The 14209-nt window shown below is 45.7% G+C and overlaps 1 protein-coding gene across 6 annotated transcripts in view; it reads left to right on the top strand.

The window, feature by feature from the left end:
* LOC119165358 (anoctamin-4-like) overlaps positions 1 to 14209 on the top strand; it is a 96831-nt gene that overhangs the window by 42607 nt on the left and 40015 nt on the right. For 4 of the 6 annotated variants that reach the window (XM_075871623.1, XM_075871624.1, XM_075871620.1 and 1 more), the window contains 4 exons: positions 677 to 759; positions 8137 to 8187; positions 9118 to 9180; positions 13376 to 13450. In XM_075871623.1, the coding sequence (XP_075727738.1) occupies positions 677 to 759; positions 8137 to 8187; positions 9118 to 9180; positions 13376 to 13450 (272 nt within the window). The remainder of the gene's footprint in view (positions 1 to 676; positions 760 to 8136; positions 8188 to 9117; positions 9181 to 13375; positions 13451 to 14209) is intronic. The other 2 variants (XM_075871621.1, XM_075871622.1) reach the window with 2 other exon arrangements.

The raw sequence follows: 14209 nt of genomic DNA, 5'->3' as shown, positions 1-14209 counted from the left end.
TTATAGATTACTTCTGCAATAACCATGGTATCTGTATTTTTCATTTTTGCCTCGTGTCATAAGGGAATAAAATGCACTCGTCTTTTCGCTATAGCAGAGACAACACTGGTAAGGTCCTAAAACTAATTGAAAATATCAGGCGGGTGGTCCTGAACTCCTGATGATAAAGCGTACAGCTGAAAGCATTTACATTTGAGAGTTTTGTTTTTCCTATTCCTTCTTTTTGATTTTGTAAGAAATGTCTTGTTACGTATCCATAGCCACTTTGGGCTATCGGTCCAAATAATCCTTGTATTTTTCTCATTTTATTATGCAAATACAGTTGCACTTATTGGTTGAATGATCGATTGATTGCTTGATTTAGTGATGAATTGACTGATTCGTTGATTGATTGATCTATTGATCGGTGGGTTCATACTTGTATATTATGCATTATTACCCACCCCCTCTTTTTGGTGCTTGCACACTCATAACTCTCATAACTCATATTTCCATCTCTGGTGGATCTCATAACTCGAGTGGGATCCCTATTCTTGTGTGTACTCTTCCATGTACATAGGCTTTGCATTATCTTGCCTGTATCATATTTTTATTTCTCCCAGTTCTGTGATAATCCTCGCGGAAAGTTGACACTCTTCTGTAAATACATTGAGCTGACTTCCGACGGTGTCTGCAGCCACCATTTTCATTGAGCTCTGGAAAAGGCGCCAATGCGTCCTCGGTTGGGAATGGAACCTCGCCGATATCGACACACTCACGGTAAGTACTACACAGGCACTAACTCAGTTAATGAGCCCACAATTTTCTGGAATACGACTTACACTCTAATAAAAAATTGAGTATTCAGGGGGTGTTTTTGCTACACAGTATTAATCATCATGTATACATCGAGTACTTTCCTCGCGCTATCACAATGGTTCCGGTAATTCACGGCCGCAAATGGCCCAGGCGTTATCAGTGCGACATGGCATTCCCGACAAGAATGTGGCCAGCGCCGGGTTTTCAAAAAACGAAACGTGACCAAGTCAGGTGACGATTACTTTTGTGTAGCAGAGCTGCTCCCCGAATACTTCATTTCTTCTTAAACTGCACCATTTGACACCACGTACGCATGGGTGCTTCACGTGATTTAGCATTGTGTGGGGTTTGGCTTTCTACTGTTTCTCTGAGTATAATATGTGCCTAATTATAGGCACAAGTAAACATGAAGCGTGGAATGTGAGTGCGCCGAAACAAGATATGCTCAATCTTTGCAAATCAGTTCAGCGGAGGCCCACAAAGTTTAAGGGTTACGAAAGGAGAAACATACAACCACCCGTTGGTGGCACGAAGGCACAATGAGATCCGCACAGATTTCTCAGAAAGAATGGCTTCGTAGTTGAGATATATTCGTCCCGATGCGGGGTTCAAACCGGAGACCAACACCTTTGTGGGGCAGTCACTTTTTCAGTTAGTTACTAACTACGAAGCTAGAAATTGGCAGTCTGAGGTTGAACTCATTCGCAACTTAAAACACATGGGCGCAAGTAATGCAAATGAGCTCTACGGAAACCTGCAATGTGGCGGAAGAGTCAAGAAAGGGAAACGGACTTTACCACGTGGCCATTGTTGTCTGCCGGACATGTTATTCATTATCCACGAGAAATATATCATGAACACGGTTGGGTGTGTTGTTGCCGTTGTTGAACTTGCTGGAGTTTTCACTGGCCCCTCGACACCTGGTTTCCTAATGGGTAGAAGGCATCGGCTGGAAACACTGAAGAAGATATCAAGTGCATTTTACAAAGAATTGTATGCGCAACAAGAGAATATAAAAAGTAAAACTGTATGTCATTGTACCACAATGCGATTGGCACAAAAAACAACAAAGAAAACTAAGGCATATTGTTAGGTTTGGCCTGGGGATTCGTCTCTTAATCCCTTCGGCGCCCGGTCTGACGGACGCTGTCCGTGTTTGAGTGATTATCCAGACCAGGCGGCGGGCAGAGGCGAGTCCCGTCCTTCAAGTGCGGACCCTTTGGTCGTCCCTTCGAGCAGCAGCGTGACTGATGGCCTCATCGACTCGTCGGGCGACAGGAGGGCTGGCGTGGCCGGCGCCGGAGCTGACAGAGGAGCGGCGCTCCCTTTTGATCCCCAATCACCAAGCCGACCGGTCGACTGCCTATGCTCGTCAGGCATTGTACGTGCTAGCCGGAGGGCGAGACGTCATGTCGCCAAGACGCCGCTAACCATTCGAAAGAGGCCAACAGAGACAGCACCTTCCTGGAGGAGACCAACGGCCACCGCAAATTACCTCGCTAATTGAGCGAACAAAATCGGCGGACCCTTCGAAGTATGCTGCCAGGATCGGGGGAACTCTCGAGTAGCGGCACACCCACGACGCGGAAGAGCCCCGCTGGCGCCACCACCGTGCAGTGTTCACGTGGACCTTGTATGCTCGCCTCCCTCACCTGTGTGTGCGTGATTGGTGTTCGACTCTGAGAGGAGGAGCCCGACAGGGCATAAAACGACGCGGAGAGTGCTGGACATTGCGCTCTCTGAACCTGGCTCTGAACGATGTAGTGTTCAACCACCACGCTCGTGGTTTGTGAAACCACTATCCCTTTCTGTTATGTAAATATGTGTAAATAATGTCATAAACATCTGTTATGTTTCTCGTATCCTCTTGTCAGCGTTCAGTTCCTCCACCCGGATGCCATCACATGCAGCTTCTTCCTTCCCATCTCTAACAACTGGTGGCAGCGGTGGGATGCCATCAGCGAGCGACCTTCCTTCCCACATCTAACAACTGGTTGGCAGCGGTGAGATGGACTTCACGGCATGGTGCTGTGCTGTGGTGAGTGCTTGGTCTTTGCTTTGACTTTCCAGGCTTCATTTTATGAGTGCGAGTTGATAGAAGCTGGATTGTGTGTGGGTTAGGGAGATTACTGTTTGTGAGTTTTGAGTAGTAGGGATCCCCTAATTATGTGTGAGATGCAGGACCAAAGTACAACGGCAATCATGTCGTGGAAGGCAATGCTAAGAGATGAACTTTTGTGTGTGGGTAAGCATCTAGGCATTGAAATAGAGGAAGGAATGGGTAGGACAGCGATTTGGATGCTGATCGCGCAAAAAGCCAGTGAGGACGAGATTCAAAACGCAGTAGAAATTTTTGAAAAACAGGAAAAGGAGAAACGGGAGCGAGAGGAACGCGAACGAGAGGAACGGAAACGAAAGGAACAGGAAAGAAAAGAAAAGGAAAACAGGGATAGAAAAGAAAGAGAAGAAAAAGAAAGATTGGAACGACAGAAAGAGAGAGAGCAGTGGGAGGAAAGCCTGAAATTAAAACAGGAAGAGAGAAGAAGATCAATACAGTGCTTTCGATGGTCTCAGGTAAATTCTAGGATCCATGCATTCGAAGTGGGCGAGGATTTAGAGAGTTATCTAACCTCTTACGAGAAAGTTTGCAGAGAACTAGAGCTCGACGAGGACTATTGGTCTTTCGCCTTATCGAGTGTCCTTCCGTGCAGCTTGATGGGTAGGTTACTATACCTTTCTGAGGAACAGTTCAAAAGGTACGATGTAGCTAAGGCAGCTTTACTGCGGTGCTTCGGCATCAGAGTTGACAGAAAGCGAGTAGAGTACAAGCTCACGAACGCTCCCGTGAAGAACGCGCGACGTTGTGCTGGTAGTAAAACCAAGCCTGAGAGAGGTCCGCGTGTCTCTTATAGCACCAAGGTAGATAGTGAGCGGAAATGGGAGATAGAAAAACGGGAGCGAGGTGACGAGCGTGAGCGGGCACTCAGCCTAGGGATTAAACTGTCGGAAGAAAAAGTCGAGGCAAGGCGGTGGAAGATTCAGCCATCCGCAACAGTAGCGCACGAGAAGTGCGAGGATCTAATAAGGGAGGTGCAGCCCAGAACTTTAGAGAAGGCGAGCACGTGTGAAGAGCGCAGCAGGTTCGAAGATGAACCAATTGCGAGAGCTTCGAAAGATGCTACTCTCATGAGAGAGGCCACTAAAGGTCAGAGCGAGTGCGACGAGGTGCTGTGCCAGTTAACTGTTAGTGAAACAGCCAAGATAGCTGTAGAAAAGCTGGTACAGACCTCAACTGTGTTTGTCGCGACGGTGGATCTTGCAAACAATGTGGAAGTAATCAAGAACACCGAAGAAAGCTCAGAAGCAGCGAAAGTAGGTAGCGGGGATATCAGTGCAGTCGCAGACAGCTCCCAGCAATGCGAGCTAGAAAGTTTGAGGGAAGGCAGCTGCACTGTTCCTAAGAGCGTCAAGCGGTCCGCCGATCTAGAGTGTGAAATAGGTGGTTTTTTCGAAAATCATCTAGACGGAGCGGCGTCGACAGCTGACGAGTGCAGTGAGAGTGTTAGCGACCTTGAGCTGCGAGCGGTAGGCTCAGAGACGAGTCGAAGGAAGCGGCGCAGACGCAAGAGACGTCGCAAAGTCGCGAGTGAGACAAGCAGCTCTACGCATGTTCAGAAAAGTTTGAAGCCTATTAGCGCCGCAAGCAGGACTAGGCATTTTGCGTCTGCGTCAAAGTTAATTTGTATACGTCTGAACTGCCGGACGAAAGAAAAGGGATCAGCGGGTCCATCGCAAATGAAATCAAATGGGAGGCGCCAGGTTAGTTGGGTGCGTGAGTGCAAAGTTAAGACAAATGAATCGGCCCGACATGGCACCAGTGCTAGGAAATCGAACTGGCAAAATAGTGTAGCAGGTGGTACAGAAGAACCCTCGAGCTGTAGAGCAGCCGATGACGCAACCCGAGGCGAACTTCCTAGTTGTGAGAAAACGGGTCGCAAGCGTCGCCGTAAACAGGTGAAGGGTACGCGCGCGACAAAGCGAAGGCACAAAGGAGGAAGCAAGCATCGGGGAAAAAGGAAAGAGGGTGGCTCATGGGCCAGTTCAGCGAAGAGGCCTTTGTGGCGGGAAGTAAGGCGCCAGCAGCGAAAGGGTAAACCACAGCGCGCATTCGCGAGACGGTATGCGCAGTGGAGATTTAGGGCTTTTCATGGAAAAGAGTGTCGACGTGGTCCTAGAAGAAAGACCACAATAGCTAAATACCGCTCGGCTAGACCAAATAGGACCCCGTCGCTCTTTCCCTTGCATTGCTCGGGTTCCCTCCGCCGGATTGACAGCGGACGGCCGAAATCGCAAATGAGGCGTAGCGCTGCCGTTCAGCTTGTAGCACTTACGCGACTTTGCCTCGGGCGCCCTCGAAATCCGCCAAGTCCTCGACCGCCACGAGTGCGATTGAAGGGAGGGACAACTGTAAGCTGGTGAGTGAACAGGGGAGTGTTCTTAGTAGCATGCTTTTTGATTATTATTGGTTTTGAAGTAATACTCCTTTGTCCTCTCCCAGGCTAGTTTGTTTGGATACAGTTTTCCCTTCTAGATTTTCTAAGGGCATTGTAAATGTTTTTAGTTGAGTTGCAGGGAAATGGCCCATGGTTAGGTGTGCGATTGGTGTGCTGACGCTCTTTGGATGAGAGTATGATGTCGTGCTAGGGCGCACAGCAATGGGCGTTCTTTAAAAACATGGGCTGACATGAAACTACATCCAGCAAAGGAGCGTGTTAGTACACGAGTTGCATTTACCTTTGTTATTTTAGTATGTGCTCAGGAATCAAGTGAAATTCTTTACCTGAGCGTTATGTTATATCGAACGTTGAGATTAGAGATGCGTTTTAAGGATTTACACAGTTCAATATCTTGAGAAAATTCACGTTCAAATGCGGGTTTAAAGATACCTAGGTGAGAGAGATATCACCTATGGTTAGGTGCGTGTTGGTGTGCTAGCGTTCTTTGGATGATAGTATGATGTCGTGCTAGAGCGCACAGCAAAGTCATGTGCGTTCTCTAAAAACATGGGCTGACATGAAACTACATCCAGCAAATGAGCGTGTTAGTACACCAGGTTTACTTCATTTTTGTTTTACTGATGACTTATAGGGATCAAATGATCACTTGAGGTGAGAGCGTGGCGTTCTCCAAAATTTGAGGCTAGATACCTTTCTAGGATTGATAAGACGCAGTTTGATTTGATGTGAGAGAGTTTTGTTGGCGTCAGGGTGTCAGAAAAGTAGGCACTCACGACTACGTTAAGTATTAGAGAATGAAGGATGCGCACAATTATCTTTCGTGGGTTCGGGCTGCATTTGCGTGTAATTTAGGTAGTGGTATTTCATGATGTTAGTCATGAAATTAAATGTCAGTTACAACTTAGTAGTGCGGGTGGTAGGAGAAAGCTAGTTTTGTAAAATTGGAATTACGGTTATATGGGGCCAAATTGTGTTTGCCTTTGTGTGCTTTTCTCACACGGCAATTTGTTCCATCTTTAGTAAGCATCTCCACATCCATGATTGTTGTAACTTTGACGGCACAAAATTGTTTCAAAATTTTAGCGTACAGGTTTCTCTTTTGTTTGTGTTTCGAGAAGCCTGGAGGGTTGTAAGCGGGTCCAATGTGCTTGACTGCGGCATGGTATTGTGTTGTGTGGTTCGCCTTGCTGTTGTCGGCCTTTGTGAGCGGGTTTGGGAGTTGGTTTCGAGTACGCAGCTGGAGGGAGAAAGCCAGGCCATCGTCCTCGTCACCACCCATTCTCTTCGTGCCCAGCGGTTGGGAGCGCTGGCCAGCCGAGATTTTTCGGGCGGCGGAGGAGCTGTTAGGTTTGGCCTGGGGATTCGTCTCTTAATCCCTTCGGCGCCCGGTCTGACGGACGCTGTCCGTGTTTGAGTGATTATCCAGACCAGGCGGCGGGCAGAGGCGAGTCCCGTCCTTCAAGTGCGGACCCTTTGGTCGTCCCTTCGAGCAGCAGCGTGACTGATGGCCTCATCGACTCGTCGGGCGACAGGAGGGCTGGCGTGGCCGGCGCCGGAGCTGACAGAGGAGCGGCGCTCCCTTTTGATCCCCAATCACCAAGCCGACCGGTCGACTGCCTATGCTCGTCAGGCATTGTACGTGCTAGCCGGAGGGCGAGACGTCATGTCGCCAAGACGCCGCTAACCATTCGAAAGAGGCCAACAGAGACAGCACCTTCCTGGAGGAGACCAACGGCCACCGCAAATTACCTCGCTAATTGAGCGAACAAAATCGGCGGACCCTTCGAAGTATGCTGCCAGGATCGGGGGAACTCTCGAGTAGCGGCACACCCACGACGCGGAAGAGCCCTGCTGGCGCCACCACCGTGCAGTGTTCACGTGGACCTTGTATGCTCGCCTCCCTCACCTGTGTGTGCGTGATTGGTGTTCGACTCTGAGAGGAGGAGCCCGACAGGGCATAAAACGACGCGGAGAGTGCTGGACATTGCGCTCTCTGAACCTGGCTCTGAACGATGTAGTGTTCAACCACCACGCTCGTGGTTTGTGAAACCACTATCCCTTTCTGTTATGTAAATATGTGTAAATAATGTCATAAACATCTGTTATGTTTCTTGTATCCTCTTGTCAGCGTTCAGTTCCTCCACCCGGATGCCATCACATGCAGCTTCTTCCTTCCCATCTCTAACAACTGGTGGCAGCGGTGGGATGCCATCAGCGAGCGACCTTCCTTCCCACATCTAACAATATCCACACATGTAATGCCAAGCCTGAAGAAGTCACGAAGTTTGAAAGCCTTTTTTTTTTCTTCTTTTCGGCTTTTCCTTTTATTTCATCTTTCTTTTCTTCATACTTTTTCTCTTTCCCACTTTTTCTGTCTTGTCTCTCCCCTCATTTGAGAAAGAAATCGCCAATTGTTTTTTGGGTGTTTCCACACTCGTGCGTATCTATTCATTATGATGCAGAAATTTCGGTCTTGACCACAATAGGGAACCTGTAATGAGATAGTAATAAGGCAGTAGGACCGTAAAGTAAGGTAGCCGTGATTTATTTCAATTATCTAGAAACATTGCACCACAAAAGATAAGCATAAATGTTGAGCGCAAAAAAGAGAAATTGAGTGTTGTGCAGCTGCAATAATGATGCTATATAGGTGCCTTAATGAACTTTATATGATAGCATTGAATAGCAGTTAAAAAGCTTCAACGCAAGTAGAATTTCTGTCGCCATAAAAATATTCAGATAAGTAATATTTCTAATTGTATGCGTTATGTTGCTTTGTTCTTGCTTGTTTTTTTCTTCTTCGCCTTTCACCCGATTTCAGCAGTACACTCTTCCTTATCTTCCACGCATACCGGGACGGCAGTCGGCTCAAGTACGTATCGAAGATTATAAAAAAAGAATAAAACAGCACTCAACAAATCACTGGCACTAAAAGCTTTGGTACAATGTTAGATTTTTTATTGTATTTCATAACAAGAGTGTGTGGTAACCGACAACTTTTGTAGAGCAGAAATATATATTCTGTAAACAATCTGAAACGTTCCTGCTACTCAGGAGCATCGCTTACACAATCCACTGCATAATAAATGGTGGCAATGAGTTTGCAAAATATAGATAAATAAGTAAATAATGAAATAAATGTACATATAACTATTTTTGCGTGTACACGTGACATATAAACAGCGCTTTTATGGTTCGTGTATTTTCGTTTTTACTGATGCACCTGTCACAATACTGAACCCCTGTCGCAATAAACGTCAATGCAGAACCGTGAATAAATATCTCTGCAACACATATAACCTGCGCTTTCACTTCATCTGTCCATAAACTTGCCTTCCTAATGAGATTGCATCCAAGTATAACGCAAAAGCTTCACCCATACTCTATGCTGTCAGTTGAATAACCTGCTTGCTCAGTGATGGTACACAGGTATTACTGGTATTTTTTGACGCTTAGTATCATTTTACAGCTTTTTTGTAATATAAACGTTCCCTTCACTCTACTGTTCAATTTCGTCGCGTATCCTCTTCTTGTCCTGTCTCCAGCCAAGCAATGATATTGATATCGTATAACGTACGCAACAGCAGCCTATATATTCAATTTGTTTTCACTAACCTCCCTTAACTGGAGACCTTACACAATGCCTCTGAGGAATATTTATACATATAAAATCTAAAAGTTATTCATCAAAGTAAATACAGACAAACCAAAGAAACATCACAGAAAACAACATTTTTAGTTGATTTAATTTTTATTTCTTGAGTTATAATAAGACCACTTTGGTCCGTTTATTTCCTTATAGGATGTCGTAAACCCCGAGTATGAAGCCAAAGCCACAGTGTACAAGCTGAACCCAGTGACTATGGTAAGTTAAAAAGGCCTCTTTTGCAGGAAGCTGCATGGCGAGCGGCATTAATGTGTAACTTACCAGTGACGCCTGAATCAAGAAGAAAAAAATCACAGCATATTGATGGAGTGAATGATGATGAGTGGGACAAAGCGTCTGTAAGCCCATCCGTGCTTCCGTCCGTCCGTTCATTCTTGCTTCCGTCCGTCCACGTGACCATCCATGCATCCATCCATCTGTACGTCCGCGGCTCCGTCCATATGTCCGTCCGTCTTCTAGTCAGTCCGTCAGTACGTCCATCTAGGGAACACTCCAAGTACCGCCACCTCGCATCCCCTGTGGCACATACCCACTTAACATGTCCATCTATCCGTCCGTCCATCTTGTAGTCTGTCTGTCTGTCTGTCTGTCTGTCTGTCTGTCTGTCTGTCTGTCTGTCTGTCTGTCTGTCCATGCGTCCGTCCGTGCGTCCATCTAGTGAACACTCCAAGTACCGTCATCTCCCATCTCGCATCCCGGTAGCTACGTACGACAACGACGGGGGATGGACAGACCCACGCTCTAGGGAGCTTCGCCCCTAAACCTCACCACCCATGTTCCGTGAGCTGTAAGCCCTTTTTGACTGCTTGTTTGCCTATTGCTTTCGCTGTAAAGCGGTGTTACCGACATATTCTTGGGGAATTCCTTGTGGGCCTCTTGTCATTGAAAATGAGTAATGCTGCCATTGCTGTGAAAGAAATCTTCAGTTCTACTCGAGAGACCACCTTTTTGGTAGCAACGCAGCTTTGGAATGACTGGGACAATATTAGTAGATAACATAAAGACATCGAAAACTTTTCAAGCAGATCTTGTAATCACATGATATAAGTGAGACTCAATGGAAGATCACGTGGAAACGCCTTCGACATGCAGTGCTCGTAAAGTAGAATTGATCACTATGGTGATGATAATAGTAATATTGACGAGGATAATGATGCTTCCGTAAGCAATCGTAGTTCGGCAAAAACAACGAACTCCTCATTTCCTGATTAACCTATATCATTCATACTGAAGGAAGAAAAGCATTTAAGTTGAGAGCGTACAGATCCTTCCTAGAGATAGCAACCTGACAAACAGCATACGTATATCGTATAACAAGAGATAACGTGGTTATCAGAGGCAGAGTGTGATAATGTCTCTGAAGTGAAAACGTGGCTGAAGCACTCGATTCACTTTGATCAGGCGTTGTTTTTGGCGCTGAGGCTGAGAACGCCGACGCATTGCAGTTTTGAGAGCGACGCTTCGGCAAAATTCCTAAACATGCCAGAATAAACGCCTATCAGCCTAAATTGATTGACACTGAACTTGAAGGCTTGTAATACCTTTTGCACAGATGTTATTGGGGGCCCTCTTCTTATTTGAGCAACTTCTTAGCAAATCTCATTCATTAGTACATGTCCCTTTCAGACCGGATAGTCTTAAATGTGTTGGGTACCACAGCGACAAGAAAGTGGCAGGGAACAGATTTGTAGTCCTTCTCTTTCACAACCTTCAAAGGGAGAAAACTTCACTGTCGAAAGCGATGGCTGGCCGGCTTGATCACTCTATCACAGCACCCTAGGGATCACCATAACGCCTACTAGTTCAGATCGACGTGCATACAATTAGTTCTATGGGGTGTCTGGGTGGGAATGTCTAGAATACATCGCTGCCTAGACTTCCCGCAAGCATTGTTCATCAGAATTGCAAGATATCTAAAGAACTTGTTTAATACTGTCACCATTGTTGAAAATTGAGCAAATGACGTGCAATGGTCAAACGTTTAAGAAATGACGTTGGGGTTTTGTACTAGTGTAAGCTTCACAACCTTCTTTGTAAGCCATGAGTCCGTGTGAACACGGAAAAGTTATTTCTTGTATCTTTACATTGCCTAATTATCTGCTTCATTGTATTGTCCGGGTTTTCTGTCCCAAAACGACATTGTTAGAGACGTCTTGGTAAATGTTTACGGAAATGTTGGTGGCCTCGGCTTCCGTGCGCCGGAATCAAAGCACATGAGCCTGTAGCACGTTGACTCCACTGAAAGGCGGCAGCCGCGGCCAAGCTTCGATCCCACGACCTTCACATCAACATTCAAGCAGAACAATTACTTGGCTTGCTTCATTTTAACTATTCCTTTACCGGGCCAGTTGGTATTTGATCGAACTCGTGACCAAGGCACCAGCTAGTAGATGCAGTTTCGATTAAACGGCGTGGCTGGACGGGTGCAGAGAAATAAATCAGACCGAAGAGTTCTCAATGAGCGCAGTTGTGAGCGTGCCTTCCTCCGTCTCACTTGTATTTTGTGTCTCGTCCCACCACGCTGGTCGAGCGAAGATGTATTCGCGTCTACTCACCAAGCTTTCAACGCTACTTACCTAAAAGGCCCCGCGGACACAATCGTGTGGAAGTAGTTCTCAGTATGCAGCTTTCGATCGCACACCGCCTTTTGGCAGCAAGAGGAAGGTCGTGTAAGACATCGCGTGAATACGCACTGATTGAGCGGCATTGGGACTTCTAACGCAGTTAGAAGCAAGCTGCTGTCAGCGTGCTCGAACGACAATATGTCGTATACGGCGCGCTGGAGATAAGACGACTGCGTGCATTGTGCTTGGCCGCAACATCACGCAAGAAAGTGATTGCGGGACTTTGGTCGTCCTTCATACGATAGATTTGGCATATCCTTTTTTTCTTGTGCGTTGTTCTTCACGTTCTTCAATTTTGCAGTTCTGACTTGTTTGGACTCATGGCAAAAAAAAACAAAAAAACAAGGTTTTTGAGTTCCTTTTTTTTCGTCAAACCTTGTAGGCTTCCTCTGCATCGGATGAACAAGAATTTTCTTTTTTCATGAAACTTCCTCTACTTCACGCATTACTCAGAAAGGATTGGTCATGTTATATAGTTTATGCAACGAAATAAGCTTCTAGTTTTCTTCTAACTTCAATGGGTAATTACTGCACGTTACCATTGCCATAGTAATTACATGGGCATTCTCACTGGTTTTTCGCAATTGCCGTCGCCGTCATGTCCCGTAAAAAGTCCAAAGTGATTACACCACCTCACGCATCGTGTGTCTAAGTGCGAGCAACGCGGCTGAAGGAGGGGTGAAACGAGCCGGCCATTTCCGTCACGTGAAGGATCCACGCGATAACATCAGCCTACCTGCAATCCTTGCCGACAATGGCGCGTCAAGCAGAGAGGGAAATGCTCCACCCGTGTTTTGTCGTGTGAAGTATCACTAAGGGACGCCTCTGGAGGGAAGGGGCTGCGTCGTTAGGGCCGCAACTTTGTGAAGTTTGATCATACGGGTGAGGTTGGGAGTGCTCGCACGTGGGGTATCTCGACAGACATCAGTTGATGGTTCGTACATACCCTTGTACGTGTTGTTTCTTTCGCCGTTTACTTCGCGCTGTGACAACAGATTGAACGAATATAGAAATAGACACAATAGAAATGTGGAATAGCTTACCTCGCGTGGTTGTTCAACAAACAACGTCAGTCAATTTTGAGGATGCATCAGAGAGTTTTCTTTGTATCGATGCGCGCTAACATCTGATGCTAGCCCTGGTTCCTCATTTTTATCTGTGTAGTCACTGTTGTTTGTTCCTAGTTTGTGATGCTGATGATTTATTTTATATTTCTACGTGCTATAGAATTGTTTTTTTTCTGTGAAAATTTTGTATTATGTGACGCCCTCTCTGTAGTAACCCCAAGAACGAGGCTGCATTTCCGATGAAGGCAGAAATGTTGTAGGCCCGTGTGCTCAGATTTGGGTGCGTGTTAAAAAACCCCAGGGGGTCGAAATTTCCGGAGCCCTCCACTACAGCGTCTCTCATAATCGTATGGTGGTTTTGGGACGTTAAACCCCACATATCAATCAATCAATCAAGAACGAGGTGGATAATAGTGACGAATAAACAAACGAACAAACAAACAAAGAAATAAATATATAAACACTTCTCTCTCTGGAGCAGTTGTATTCCCTTACACGAGCGTTTTTTAGAGTTACGCGAGATCAAATTCACGAGGATTAGCTGTTAGCCTTATACTTCAGATAGTATTCCAATATTGTTTTTATCGCCCTCAGTGCTTCAACCTTACGGCAAAATCGTTTTTTATATGTGCTGGTTTTCCGGTAATATTATTTGCAATGTTTCCTTTCGAAATAGCATATTCATACAAAACATTTTTGCAGAGATACGAACCATACGTGCCTTTTTGGGAAAAAATGATCAGAATATCAGGGGCCAACTCCATCGTGCTGTTCATGGTGAGTACCTTTAAAGCACTGGTGCGATACATAAAATAAACGGTACAACGTTAAATAATTAGTGAGATATTCTATACTTCAAATTCTTTGAGTGATATTATAGCGTTCAAGTTACACGAAGATGCAAAATATTACCGAGGCAGCCTTACAGGTCTTGTTTAGAGTTCTAACTTTCAACATGTGGTAAAGAATCAATGCAGGAGTGATTATGAGCCGAGAAGTCCCTTAGAAAGTGACTTATTTTTACCTATAGGTGTTATTGGAAAATTCCTGTCATATAACCTTTTCTGCACTGCTCTATCGTTATTACAAAAGACCCACAAGTTTATTTTTTTCTCATGTTGTTTGCGTTGTTGAACTAGAGATATGTAGCACATTCTCACAGCCGAACGTTGGTGGAGCCCATGTCACCAAAATCTGACGCAGAGAATTGCAGAGTTGTTGTTTATGACATACATTGCTTATTTGAGAACAGTGTTGCAAAACGTGGTTTTGAAAAATATTCATTTTAAGCTTAAATCAAGATGGGAGCTGACAGACGAAAACCACGTGGTGAGATGACGTCACTACTAACCCCTTTTAAACTAACACGTCAAGGATGACATAGTGCCTTTGAGAAAGACAGGCCCTCCTATCGAAACGTCGGCCAGCCTGTCTGAGGCACATCCGCTGTTCACCCTGATTATCCCATTTCATTTTAGGCTTAAGAACATAAACATATGAGTGAGCGCTCAGTTATTATCAGAGTAAAGCAAAATT

The sequence above is a fragment of the Rhipicephalus microplus genome, chromosome 8 (assembly GCF_043290135.1).
Source record: "Rhipicephalus microplus isolate Deutch F79 chromosome 8, USDA_Rmic, whole genome shotgun sequence".
In the NCBI taxonomy this organism is placed as follows: domain Eukaryota; kingdom Metazoa; phylum Arthropoda; class Arachnida; order Ixodida; family Ixodidae; genus Rhipicephalus; species Rhipicephalus microplus.
This window is presented reverse-complemented; position numbering and strand designations above follow the sequence as displayed.